The sequence below is a fragment of the Aphis gossypii genome, chromosome 1, assembly GCF_020184175.1.
Source record: "Aphis gossypii isolate Hap1 chromosome 1, ASM2018417v2, whole genome shotgun sequence".
NCBI classification, from domain to species: domain Eukaryota; kingdom Metazoa; phylum Arthropoda; class Insecta; order Hemiptera; family Aphididae; genus Aphis; species Aphis gossypii.
In genome coordinates this window covers 948,120-962,723 of record NC_065530.1, presented here as the reverse complement: position 1 = coordinate 962,723, position 14,604 = coordinate 948,120, and the positions used below count along the sequence as shown (strand labels likewise).

At 27.4% G+C, this 14,604-nt stretch overlaps 3 protein-coding genes across 4 annotated transcripts; 2 read left to right on the top strand and 1 right to left on the bottom strand.

Annotated features, from left to right (window-relative positions):
* Positions 1–1,586: 1,586 nt before the first annotated feature.
* On the bottom strand, positions 1,587–4,577 carry LOC114120857 (ribosome-recycling factor, mitochondrial). 2 transcript variants are annotated; one of them, XM_027982920.2, is made up of 5 exons: positions 4,226–4,577; positions 3,980–4,117; positions 3,147–3,357; positions 2,927–3,083; positions 1,587–1,944 (listed from the first exon to the last, which is right to left on the bottom strand). In XM_027982920.2, exons 1-5 carry the CDS (start codon positions 4,452–4,454, stop codon positions 1,861–1,863), a joined length of 819 nt encoding a protein of 272 aa, XP_027838721.2. In that variant the 5' UTR covers positions 4,455–4,577; the 3' UTR covers positions 1,587–1,860. The 2 variants fall into 2 exon arrangements, with proteins under 2 accessions (XP_027838721.2, XP_027838722.1); XM_027982921.2 differs by having other exon boundaries at positions 4,299–4,427.
* A 584-nt stretch (positions 4,578–5,161) lies between these two features.
* Positions 5,162–13,864, top strand: LOC114120833 (DNA topoisomerase I, mitochondrial). The gene is made up of 3 exons (XM_027982881.2): positions 5,162–5,965; positions 8,213–8,265; positions 10,806–13,864. Exons 1-3 carry the CDS (start codon positions 5,959–5,961, stop codon positions 12,987–12,989), a joined length of 2,244 nt encoding a protein of 747 aa, XP_027838682.1. The 5' UTR covers positions 5,162–5,958; the 3' UTR covers positions 12,990–13,864.
* Positions 8,272–10,671, top strand: LOC114120834 (tubulin delta chain-like). The gene has a single exon (XM_027982882.2). The coding sequence runs from the start codon at positions 8,326–8,328 to the stop codon at positions 9,568–9,570; it is 1,245 nt and encodes a 414-aa protein (XP_027838683.2). The 5' UTR covers positions 8,272–8,325; the 3' UTR covers positions 9,571–10,671.
* Positions 13,865–14,604: the final 740 nt, after the last annotated feature.

The window sequence follows — 14,604 nt, the reverse complement described above, 5'->3', positions numbered from 1 at the left end:
AAACAGTTCGTAGGTACGTATTTTTTAAGTTATTATATTTTTATTATTTAATGACTGATATATGTATACTATAATAATATAGGTAATAGATACGTACGTATAAATAATAAATAATAACCTAGATATAAACAAAATATTTGTTCAGTTTACCTAATAATATAATATTAATATGTTAAAATTAAATTGTAAAATTTTACGCAAGTATTTTATTTTTGTACTTAAGTATCATTTTTTGGTTATAATATATTATATAATAATTGCACCGTGGAAGCAATGCGCAAGCGGTCCCCACGGCGTCATCGTTTTAACCATCAAAAAAAAAAAAAATAAATATATATAATAATAGTTATAATTTAAATTTGGGATATTACCCATATTAATTTATTCTACATACCTACTCGTAATGTTTAATTGAGGAATTTGTGAATACATAACGATATCTATTAAATTATAACTTCTTAAAATATAATATGTATCGGAAAAAATGTTTACAATTAATTAGGTAGCAGTAAAAAGTATAAGTGCAGTAGGTATTGTATATACGAGTAATTACTAATTTGGTATAGTGTATAGGTATAGGTATTAAAACTATAAATGACCATTTAATTTTAAATAAATACTTATATGTATATTAAGGGATTATGGTACCAAGTCTCTAGTTATGCACCTAAATATATACCAACCTAATGTAAAGCCCGAATGAGATTTATTGTTTTGTAAAGCTGGTAGCTAGGTAATGAAGTAGCAAGACGTAATTTCTTAAACTTAATTACAATTTGAACTCACTTACAGTTTTATAGACTTGAATATGAACAATTTTGACGTCGACACATAATCCTACTAAACACTTTCGTACACTAAATTCTTCAAGACATCAACGACACATAATACTTTAACGACATTACTGTAGCTACGAGCACAAGTTGAGGTTCAATGACGATAGGTACCTATCTTGTCCGCAGCACCTGCACGCTCCCCAATATCCATTTGAACAACTAAAACCTTCAAGGTCTACTGGCGTAGTAAATACCTACTCCGGCATATTTAATGGATTAAAATAAAATATAGTAAAACAATGTCAATTGATTAGGTACTGTTTACTCATTAAGGACTTAAGACATCCTTCAAATTAATCAGTTTTTTTTTTTATATAAATACAAATAATTAGGTAGTGCTCATCATATTTTCCATATTTACTTATGTAAAAAAAAAAATTAGAATTAAACTAAAACCTATTACAGTAAATTTTTTTTTTTTGAAATATTGATGTATTTTATTTAATATTATATATTTTTATAATATACCTATTGAGTGATGGTGATACCTAACTTATAAATTATTAAATCTATTATTACTTACCAATAATTATTATTTGTATTGATGTAGAAAATATATTTCTTGGTCAATATTAATTTACTTATTCAGTAATATAGGTTGTCTGTTTCAACATAAAAAGAATAAAAAAATAAACCCAAAACAAAGAGAATAAAACAAGGATAGAAATAAAAGGTTTGTGTATACCTAACAAGTATTCTGTTGTCATGGGTTGTCAATGGACAACAAGTACGAGTAGATAAGACAAGTAATAATAATAAAGCATGTATAAATATATATTATGTACCTATGTACATTGTACAATATACATTCATGCATATAATTTTTATTGAACAAAAATGTACAGTATAGATGATTCATACATTAATCAAGCATTAAAACTGGTTTCTACTGTAGATTATAAATTAACAAGTAAATATATAAACCTAACTAAACAAAAGAGATTAATCATTTTTGGGATGTACCTTAGTAGATGAAACAACCACTATGATTAAATTATAACTTGAGTAAATTTACAAATAGGTACTATGAATCACCCTTGAGTTCATTTTGTTTTTCTTCCATTATTCGTTGTGCCTCCAATACATATTTATCAGCCACCGCAGTAATCTATAAATTACAAATAAATAAATAAATAAAATGTTTAAACATTAATTATTATACTCTACAAGATAATATTAAGACTGTATTTTTACACAGAATCTTTTTATTTAATTTTTTTAATATTTGAGTTGCAATAAATATTATAATTTATTGAATAATACATTGTAAGATGAGATAAAATTGAAAAAGTTCAAGAATACTCTATTAATTTAATACATATCTATAATTATTTATTTAAAAATATTTACGCAAATTATTCACATCCAAAAAATACTTTACTATGATTAATTATTAATACTAATTTAGTGTTAAAAAATATGAAATATTTATTTATGTTATATTTTTTGTCAATTAATCAATTAGTTATATGCATTTGAAAAATTATAAATAAATAACAAAATTATAGTATTTAAATATACAAATATTTTTAGGGCCGTTCTTACAATGTCTAGTTAAGTTTTGGTTAAGACTAACCGGTAGAATTCTATTGGTTAACATATGATAAATTCTTCTAGTTAGCGTTATCAGGCACTAACCCGGACATTGTAAGAACGGCCCTTATTGTTATGATAAAATAACACAGATCGCGCCTCACAGTTTGGGAACCGCTGAAATAAAATAATTTATTTTCACAGAGGTAACATATTTGAGCATTAGATGTATAATTTTTTTGTAGATATCAAATTTAAAAAATCTAAAAGATTTTTTCTAAAATATACATAGTTGTTTAATTTGTATTTAAAATAAATTAAATTCATAAAATATTTTGAAAGCTACTTAATATAATACTCAAGATTCAACATAATTACAGTTTTTATTTTTTGTTATTTACAATAAGGAGAAATTGATTAAGTTTAAGACTTGAGGAAATATAAACCTTCAATTTGTTTAAGGACTTATTTGGTTTTATTTAATGGTGTAAGGGAATAGGAAAGCTGTTTAATTTATTAACAAATGCTTAAATATAGCGAATAAATTTCTTAAGTACCTGATCTTGCAAAGTGTGTACTAAATCTGTTGCCAATGAGTCATTGTCTTTTAATAATTTAATATTTTTATTTTGTAATTCTTTAATGGTATCTTTAGTTTTGATAAAAAGTGCTTTTGCACCTTTGCTTAAATTTTCTCTATGTTCTTTTGTAACTCTAAAATACAAAAATGTATACAAATTACTTAGGTATTTCCAATGTTTTATTTTAATAAATTACTTAGGTATTGGTATAAATATAGAAGTTTTATCTTGTTGAGGATTTAAATTCATGCCAGATGCTTTTAATGATTCTAAAACAGCTGGAATGGCTTGAGGAAATGATATCATATTCAAAATAATTGTTTTGGGGTTTTTTCTCACAATTTGTGCCAAGTCTTGTATAAGATATTCATCACCTTCAAATGTAACTGGAAGTGAATCCAATGCTCCTGAAATTTTAATGTAAAAAAATTATTTTTATTAATTATAATGTAGCTACTTAGTGCATTGTTTTTTATTGACTAGGTAATCTATAATAGTTCATCTATATTTCATGTTCCATTTAATAAGAATAGAGTAGTTACATTGATTTTAACAATATTTTATGATTAAAGGTGCCCACACACTGCAGCGGTAGCGGTGGCGGTGGTGTTAAAATGAGTCTGGACACAATTTTACCGCCACCGCTGCAGTGTGTGGGGACCTTAAATCAAATTTAGTTTTCTCATAAATAAAGGAGTTTGAATCTTAAGAGGATATCATCCCGCATGTGTTGAATCTATCCTAAGAGTGTAAAATATACCAAATTTGCATCTAGCGTATTCAATTTTATACTGTTAGCTTTAATATTAGAGTCAATTTGCTTATTATCAAACTTAAAGGTAAAAAGGTAATAATATTATCTAGGTTATTAATCTTATAGGTTTTTTTATTAATACTTAAATACTTTAATTTTTAATTAAATTATTGCTATACAAAATATTAATACTTTAAAATACTTGTAATTCACTTAAAGATAAAAATAAAAAATAACAATATATGGTAAATTTAATTATTTTATTTGTTGTATACCTGTAGAAGATCTTAATGACAGATTTTTAATATAGTTATTCTTTAATGCAGCCACAGCTTTTTCCATTTCGGTTTTCATGGCATTATATTTTAAGTGTTCAGCCAAAAGGTTTTCATCAATGGATACTTTTTTCTGACCTTAAAAATGAATATTCAAACATTAAAAAGAAAAGAAAAAACAAATTATTTGCATAATTGGTGTTCATCATTCCAAACATTGTCAGGAAACGCAATATTACTATGTACCTTTATTGCTTTTCTTGTCTTTGTTTTTGGCATAACACCGAACCAAAAGATGTGTACAACAACTGTTACTAACAATTTTATTGAGAAATATGGATGACGGTAGTTTTGGGCCTATCTGCGACTTTACATCCAATTTACCAAGGTATTGGAGTGCGACAGGACAGGGATTCCGACTGTGCCGCAGTGTAAAGACGACTTGTGCTCCTACAGCAGACGTTATTTTCAACATGTCGACTGAGTAACAGACGAAAGACGATGAGAAACCTAGAGAAAATTACTATTTGTGAAAACAGCAATTTTGAATTTTGAAAAAAGTATATGCCAGACGATAATAAATTCGTTATCTCTTATCAACATTCGGTTGTCGGCAAAGATAACAGTATCAGTGGCATATCTGCCATTTTGTTTTTCGTACCATCACCGAAAACCCAGAGCGTTCGACAACGTCATTAAATTATGTTTATACACCTATAATTTATAAATAATAAATAATAATTAATATGCTTATGTGTCATGTATAATATTTAAATATTATCATACGACGAAAATTTTCAATTTTTCGAAGTGTATGACGGTGAGCGATTTTTCTAGAAGAAAAATTCGATTCGTAACGTCTCGTATCGAATTCAGAGTCTGTTACGGGTCGGTGCGTTTCGCCGGTATGGCGGTATATCACATACGTAATTCCTTGAACGTTCGATATTAAATCGAAACACTCAAATTTCCTTAAAAATCTTGATTCCTAATTGTGAGAAAAAAACCAATGAACATTCCGAATAAAAATGAAAATGACTTATAACGCGAGTGATAGGCGGATGGATATCTTGTGAAATACAAATTTCACCGTTGCCGCCTTTTTTTTTAGTGCTTTGGCAACGTTGCGCGGTAGCGGCGTTGCCGGATCGTATGATTAAACAAAAAAAGTCAATGCACTCGTCTGCGGCGGCTTGGACCGTCTCTATGACTTTATGTCGCCGCCGACCGACGCCGCCGTCATCGTGTAGTCTCGCGTACTTGTGACTTGTGTGTATCGTGTACGTGAAATTTCGTGCAAGTCCGAATCGTCCACGACACGCACACACACACACATACACACACATACACTAATACACTACACACACATTTGCAGACGCTACGCCGCTCCGATCCGACTTCGATTTACTTTTCTCGCTTACGACGTTTCCGGCCGGTTGTATAGTTTCTTTTCAAGTGTGTCGGCGATCCGTCGTCGCGTTTTAACCGAATTTGTGATCGGCGATCATTGTCGTCATTATTATGCCTTCGGCTTCCGTCCGACAAAACCGACGGGATCGCAGTGCATGACTACAGCCGGCGGACGTCGTTTTGCTAAAAAAAACCGACAAACCACCACCACCATTACCCGCTAGTCGATTTGTCGTCATTTTTCAGTTAACACGTCTTAACACATTTATTTCATACATATCGTTCATTTCGCCGTCTCTGCTACTACTACCATCACGACTTCATTGAGCTACTTAATATCATCACTTTACCATTATTGTAAAGTACTATCTATCGTGAGATAATCGTTGTCACATAAACGATAGAATCGGTGCTAATTTTGCTGATTGGTTCTACGGATTACTCGTTGATCATCACCCAACTCCTGAGTAATATATATTACTACTTCATACCAACAGTGGCAGCTTTCTACCTACAACGCGACGTCAGCAGCTGATCTACCTCGTTTCGTCATCCACGTGAACACAAAAATGGCCGGTAATTATTCGATAATTTATTACTTAGTACTGTTATAGGTATATTTATATGTACTTTCGTATAATACACTAAGAACACTGAAAAGGCTCTTGCTAATGATCTCTTGTCTCTCCTACGCTGAAAATCACCCCGGGTTTCAAGGCACGATTATTACCCTTGTTTTTTTGTTTTCGTCTTTATATTATTTTATTTTCCAACGTAATTTAAGGGTTCTAGACTACTTGGTATCTGTTCTAAATATATATATACATATATTTTTAGATTTACCTATTGATGGTAAAGCTTTGTATACCATAAGATGTCGTTAATTAGTAGAATGTTGTAGCCAAAGAAAATTGGTAAATTAACTTCAATTTTGTATAATTACTGCACATTATTTTATTTTACATATTTACTTAAAGGTATACAGCTAGGAATAGTGTAATATTATAATATGCAACGAGGTACCTATGTGTTCTTAGTCTGCTACTCACTACTGAATTCTTATAGGTTGCTTACAATATCACATTGTGTCACGTTAAAATGACAATTATTAAATGGATTAGGTAGCTATCCTCCCTTTAGACTTATAAATTGTTACAGATGTTTTAATTCTTTCAAATCAGCTGTGATCTGTGAATTTTAGAATTTTTTTTTCTGATTTAATTCATTTTGGTAAATTGTTTATTTGTTGAATATTGTTAAGAAATACATTATTACAATTATGACTATTATACTAACCTAAACATTTAAGTATTTAATTTGGATCCACATTTGGATATATAAGCTTTATCCATTCTCAACTAAAAAAATAATTAGTTAACGTTTGGTATTAGGTATGTATATCATGGGGGCTATCATTTAAATTTTTATTGGTAGGTACCTACTATAACTTACTAATTTAAATCTTAATTTGTTAGTAAACATACCTTATATGTTGTAAGTTATAACTTACAAGTTAATATAGTATATAAAAATTATTATTATTTTTTTTATCTATCTACCATTACAATTTAACCATAACCTCAAAATCCCTGTAAAAACTAAAAATGCTCATTACAATGTACTAAGATATCGGCAAGACCTATATTCTTTGTAACAAACTATTTTAATGCAAAATGTTTACTTGTTAATTTATAATATCTGTATTTAAGTTATTATACTTATTACGTTAGAAGAAGATTGTAATTTCTTATATACATATAATACTTATATTACTTATCATCTACATGTGCTTAGTTACCTATTAAGAAAACTATATGATGATCAGTGCAGCACGTATAAATTTGGTGATCCATCTTTTGTCGGCGATTCAGCAACCAAGTCAAAGATATTATACAAATTTTTTAAACCATTTTTATATAAGTGTACCAAAACGACAAACTGTTACACTCGCTGTTACATATTCACATGATATTATCTTAACTCACTTATTGCCAATAAATAGATTGTCTAAATTGATGGATGTAAAATACATGTATGATACTGTATACTATTTTGTAGTTACTTGGGTGTGTAAGCGATGTTATAATTTTCCATTTTATTATGCAGGTGTGGTACAATGCCTAGAACATATATATTATATTTAATCTATTTTTATACTTAATTATTTACCCACCTTTATCTTAATTTTGATTTTTTTTTCAAACTTTAAATAGGTAGGTACTTATTTACCTATCTAAATATTGGTACCTAGGAATCTATAATTGCACCTACATATTTTAGTGTATGTGAATACTAATTAATATTCCATATTAACTATCTATTTACCAATTAGTATCTATTTAATAAAATCTTAAGATTAAAATACTCAACAATGCACATATTTATTATGTATGAATTGAGCTTTTAAAATTACCAATACCTACCTAATTACCTTATTGTAAATAAAAACTTAATTTATTATTGGTATTTACTCTTTACAATAAATATATTAGTTAAGTACTACCTAGTTAGTTAGAAATCCAAGTAGATATTAGTTCATCTAACTAGAAATTAATTAATATTATATTTTTACCGGGATTTTTACTGATTGATTTTTACCTACTTGGAATAAGTCAAATACATTTTAAGCTTTATAATTTTTTTCCTTTATTATATTTAGTTACCTGTAGTAAAAAAATAATAAAAATAACATTTTATTATTTTAATCTAATTTATACTTTCCATGAGTTTTATTTATTAAAATAAAAATTTCAATTTATAATCTACCTACCAATTTTGATTGTTATTGTTATATATATATATATATTTTTTTTTTTTTTGCAGAAGATCGAGAGTCCAGTGATCGGAAACATGAAAAATCAAAGAAGCGTGATAGGGTTAGTTATTAATTTTTTTTTTTTTTTTATCAATATTTGATTTATTAATTTAACAATATTATGTCTGTTCTAACCCTTTGTTTTGGTACTTGTGGAATACGTTTTACCCATAATCTTTATTCCACTATTTTTAATGACAATAATGCTTCTGATCCTATTGTTACTCAACATGTTAATCAAGAGTACAAACATTCAAGTGAGTCTTATTTCTTTGAATTAAAATCTAATGGTTATTTGGAACCCAGGTCAATTTTAATAGATATAGGAGATCCTAATATTGGTGATACCTTGAAAAAATTAAAAAATAGTAGTTGGGGATTTGGACAAAATTCATTAGGATTTAATTTTGTTGAAGGATCAACAAATAACTGGTCATATTGTTACTATGTCAAAGGTCCTGAAATGTTTGATGATGTTTCTAGTCGGTTGAGATTTGAAATAAATAAAATAGATAAAATTGAATATTTTTTAATAATATTATCACCTTCTGGTGGTTGTGCTGGATCAGCATGTTATATACTTGAAAAATTAAAACAAGATTTTCCTAAAATTTCTTTTATTGTAGTTTTTGTCATGCCATATCAATCTAAAGATGCTATCCAAAATTACAATACTTCTTTTACTATTAGCAAATTGTACAATTTATCTGATTGTATTTTTTTATTTGAAAATTCTGTTTTACAAGAAGTATGTCAAGCTGGACATTCAGAGGTCAAAGTTTCATTTGATGATTTAAATCAAATAGGCTGTAAACAATTAATATCTATTTTTCAACCTGTAGAACATCATACATTCCCTTATTTTCTATCACTTGTAAATGATCAAAAATATAAAATTTTAAAATTAATATCGTCCCCAAATTATAGAAAAGAATATTCTTCTTATGAATCAACTCCTAGATGGGAAGCAATTGTGAATCAAACTATACGCTTGTTAAATGCATCACATTGTGTATCGTTTGGAAACTTTGTTATATATCGAGGTGATACTTCCAGTTATGTTGATAAATTAAATTTTTCTGAGAAGTTAAATACTTTATCTTTTTCTAAACATATTTTAGAAGAACACAAATTTTCACAAATGTTTCAACAAAGACATTTTTTGGGTTCCAAATATTTAAGTGTATTGTCAAATAACTCAACCAATGTTTCTGCTTTAAACTCTGTAATAAAATTAGCTAAACGGGCTTTTTCTCATAAAGCATTTGTGCATCATTATAATCAATATAATACAAATATCAATGATTTTAAAAACGTTTTTTCTAATGTAAACCAAATTATTAAAGACTATTATGAATTAGAATGATATTACATTTTCATACTAAATAGATTTGTTTTAATTTTATTAACTATTAGATCTCAACATATTAGTAATATGTAATAATATTTTCTAGTCAGCTGTCACAAATTAGTTTTAAGGTGTTCCTATTTATTTTTCACTTTATTCCTATTTTAACCAAATTTTTAATTATTGATACCTATTTATATAATATAATTATAAACAATATATATATTTTTTTTTTTAGTGTGCTACCGAAATTGTACATAATTAAGTGTCATTTTAACAAATAATAAATCATCTTTTAGTTTTAATAAAACACACTTATGTGTTCATTATTCATATTATTATTTTTTTTATTTTCATCCCATATTTAGTTGAATAGTTAAATTTTTGTTTATAATATCATATAAATATTTATATTATCATTTGATATTGTATAAAATTTTGTTAATAAGCTTTTAATAAAGTTAATGGCTGGCATGTCATATGCTTTATTATCAGGTTTACTAATATTCATTAGTATTTAATGAACCCATAAATATTTAGCTTAATCATGAAAACCATCGATTATTTATTGGTTCATTTAATTTTTATACAGTTTTAAATTTATTAAAACTGCTGTGGAACCCTGTTATAAATTAACACTTATTTAGTTACTGTAAACATAATATCGCATGGTATATATTTTGGGTTTTTTTTTTAAGTAGCTAATAAATCTTGTGTAAATACAATATAAAATTTAAATTTAATATACTCTGTATACGCCTATTCAACTACTGTTAATAATATTAATTTACTATAGATTCCAGCCTAGTATTTAACGTTTATTGTTTTATAAACAGTTATCATTATTAGTGTTTTTGTCTTCACAAGTGTTTGGTTATTTCAAGATTTTATAAATTATTTATTTTGTTTCTCAACATCAACAGAAAATCATCACAATTTTCTTATGAGTGATTCATGTCTATTCAGTTGGACACCGATCAAGTTGAATAGGTGTACATGAGGTTTTTATATAAATCAAAGGTAACATTTTTAAATAATGTACACAAGGCCTTTTTTTGTCAATCACTATTTAATAACTATTAATTATTAAATTTTTGTTCTTTATTTAATAATTGAATTCCTTTATTAGTTATAGCTATGTGATTTTTTTTTTTATAGTATATATTTTGGTTTGGTAATAAAATTATAATTAGATAAAAGGGGCCTATATCAGTCTTAAAATATTATTTTAAACTGTTCTTTTTTTTCCACAGGAGCATGAAAAAAACGGTGTTAAGAAAGAAATTAAACGAGAATATAAAGATGAACCATACGATTCAGGTTATCATTCCCAGATTAAAAGAGATTACAAATTAAATCATAGTATTAAAGATGAAAATTTCTCCGATGATGGTGACTTTAATATGTCTAGCCACAAGAGGAAACAAAGTGATGATGATTTTTCTATAAAAGAAGAAATACAGTCTGATGATGACATACCTTTATCAAATAGAAAACGCAAACATTCTGGCAGCAGTGAAGATGATGTTCCTCTGAGCGCTCGAACAAAGCATATTAAAAAAGAACACAACAGCAGTCATAAAAAACATAAAAAAGATAAGGAACATAAGAGTAAGCATAAAGAAAAAGATAGAAATCATTCATCTAAAGATTCTAAGCATAAAGTAAAAAAAGAAAATAATACATCTCAAAAAGAAAGTCCTGTTAAAGGTACCCCAAAGAAAAAAAAGGAAGAAGAACCACAAGAAGTATGGAAGTGGTGGGAAGAAGAGAAAAAAGATGATGGTGTTAAATGGAAATTTTTAGAACATAAAGGACCCGTTTTTGCTCCAGCATATGAACCTTTACCGAGCAATGTTAAATTTTATTATAATGGTAAACATGTAGTTCTTTCTGAGTTAGCAGAAGAAGTAGCAACATTCTATGCAAAAATGCTTGATCACGATTATACAACTAAAGAAGTTTTTAATAAGAACTTTCTCAAAGACTGGCGTAAAACTATGACACCTAAAGAAAAGGAGTTAATAACTGATCTCTCATTATGTAACTTTAAAGAAATGAGTGTATATTTTACTAAAAAGTCAGAAGAACGTAAAGCTATGAGTAAAGAAGAAAAAAAGAAAATAAAGGAAGAAAATGAAGCTTTGCAAAAAGAGTATGGGTTTTGTACTATTGATGGTCACAAAGAAAAGATTGGTAATTTCAAAATAGAACCACCTGGTTTGTTTAGAGGACGAGGTGAACATCCTAAGATGGGTATGTTAAAAAAACGGGTAGTACCAGAAGATGTCTTAATTAATTGTAGCAAAGATTCTAATATACCAAAACCTCCACCTGGTCATAAATGGAAAGAAGTTAGACATGACTTTGGTGTTACATGGCTTGCTAGCTGGATAGAAAACGTTCAAGGGCAAGTTAAATATGTTATGTTAAATCCATCTTCTAAACTTAAGGGAGAGAAAGATTGGCAAAAGTATGAGACTGCTAGACGATTGGCAAAATCTATTGATAAGATCAGAGAAAATTATATTAACGACTGGAAATCTCGCGAAATGCATGTTAGACAAAGATCAGTTGCTTTGTATTTCATTGATAAATTGGCATTGAGAGCAGGAAATGAAAAAGATGAAGATCAAGCTGATACTGTAGGCTGTTGTTCTTTACGCGTGGAACACATACAATTACATGAAGAATTTAATGACAAAGAATATGTAGTTGTGTTTGATTTCCTTGGTAAAGATTCCATTAGATATTACAATGAAGTACCTGTAGAAAAAAGAGTTTTTAAAAATTTGAAGATATTTATGGAAAATAAAAAAGGTAGTGATGATTTATTTGACCGCTTGAATACATCAATTTTGAATCAACATTTGCATGAACTCATGGATGGACTCACTGCAAAAGTTTTCCGTACATTCAATGCTTCATGGACACTTCAACAACAATTAGAAAAATTAACTGATCCAAATGTGTCTGTAGCAGAGAAAATCTTACAGTATAATCGAGCTAATCGTGCAGTTGCTATTTTATGTAACCATCAACGTGCTGTACCAAAAACACACGAAAAGTCAATGGGAAACCTAAAGGAAAAAATTCAAGCTAAAAGAGCAGCAGTAAAAGAAGCTAAGGATCAATATAAACAAGCTAAACGAGATGTGAAAGACGGCAGTGTGCATTCCAAGACTCAGTTAGAAAAGAGAAAAAAAGCTTTAGAACGATTAAAAGAACAATTGACTAAATTAGAAGTTCAAGAAACAGACAAGGAAGAAAACAAGACAATTGCTTTGGGTACGTCCAAATTAAATTATTTGGATCCGCGTATATCAGTAGCTTGGTGCAAAAAGTTCAATGTTCCTATTGAGAAGATATACAATAAAACACAAAGAGACAAGTTTAGATGGGCCATTGATATGGCTGGACCAGATTATGTATTTTAAATGAATGAAACAAAATAATCCAAATTCAATATCAGTAATATTTAAAACCAATTTTACATTGATTATTCTTTTCTTTTTTTTTCTTTTTTTTATTTAATTAACCTGGTGGAACAGTGTTTTTACAATAATTATTGGTACAAATTGGTTCTTATTCATGGTACCATCATTGAAAATTTATTTTTGAGAACATTAAAAAACCTTTATATTGTATTCTTTTTTACAATTATCCATAGATTTTTTTCTTTTTGTATTGTAGTATCTGTCTTAGAACCAACATATATAAGTTTGTAAGCATGTTTATTGTATGCTAGACTTTAATTTTTTTTACCTTGTACTACTGATTGTAAATTGTGATAATGCTCTCGTAATATGATTATTAGTATTTTGTATAAAATAGAAAACAAATTAAAATTTATTTTGATGTACTTTCAAGTAATGGTGACTTTTAATTTTAATTTTATTTATGTATTACAGCAACAAATATTGTTTTACTTATTAATAATGACCATTAAAAGGTGGTTCTTCCAGCAAATAATATTATTAAATTAGTTGTAATTTCCTGATGTATGTAATAAATGTCAGTCATAATATTTTTTACTGTAATACAAAATTTGTACAGAATTATATTGAATTTTAAATTAAAATCTTAAAAAATTTATATGTTATTATCATTTTCATATTTCTTTTTTCTTTTTTTTTTTTAAATCAATTAAGTAAAATCTTATGATTGAAAAAATATTATACACAATATAAGTTATACATGCTTATAGTTGTGTATATTATAAAATAAGTAGGTACCTATATACAGACTTTTATTTATATTATGTATGATTTTAACTGTAATGATTTCTATTCAAATAAATTAATTCATTCAATTTGTTTGTATTTTCTTTTAATACTTATTTTTTGAACACTATATACAGTATTATATTCACTAATCAAAAATGTATGTTTTTCTTATCTTTCCAATTAAAATAAGTATATCTTTTAGGGCATACTTAATTTTATATATGATTACTATATTTAAATTTAATTCACAGTTATTATAATTTTTTAGTAGTCAATATTTTTATTTATATATTGTGTAATATAAAACAATATTTAACCCGAGTACTACGATACTATAAAAACCACGATACTAGGGAACCACATTTTTTTTTACTTTTGAATGTAGGCATAATACGTATTGTATCAAGCCAAAAATGTGTTTCAATTTTGTAAATAATACTAAACTTTATTCAGTGGCCCAATTTCAACGGAAAAACTGGTGGTGTTAGCTTTCCTATTTTTTAGATAGTCTTATGTATTGATTACTTTATCTATGGATGTGATAACTTAAACCAAATCCTCCTTTCAAAAGTCACAATATTGGGTTTGTACATACTTATTCATTTCATAGAATAAAGTAAGATTTAATTAATTACAAATTATTTAAATTATAATGGTACTGTTTAAAACTTGAGTTTGCTCAGAGCACATATAAACCTCAACTTAAACTCGGGCCTATGATGGTTGTGACTAATTTGTGTCAGAATGTTATTTGAATAGTCGAATACGTTGTTAATAAGAATAAGGGATTTGAGTTCAATTAAAAAACAAAAACATCCTTTATTGA

Coding starts and splice junctions, on each gene's coding strand:
- LOC114120833 (XM_027982881.2), top strand. Junction 8,266..10,805: donor AATCAAAGAAGCGTGATAGG/GTTAGTTATTAA, acceptor TTTTTTCCACAG/GAGCATGAAAAAAACGGTGT.
- LOC114120857 (XM_027982920.2), bottom strand. CDS start 4,454: ATGTTGAAAATAACGTCTGCTGTAGGAGCACAAGTCGTCTTTACACTG. Junction 3,358..3,979: donor GTCATTAAGATCTTCTACAG/GTATACAACAAA, acceptor TTAAAATTTCAG/GAGCATTGGATTCACTTCCA. Junction 3,084..3,146: donor ATATTTATACCAATACCTAA/GTAATTTATTAA, acceptor TTTGTATTTTAG/AGTTACAAAAGAACATAGAG.
- LOC114120834 (XM_027982882.2), top strand. CDS start 8,326: ATGTCTGTTCTAACCCTTTGTTTTGGTACTTGTGGAATACGTTTTACC.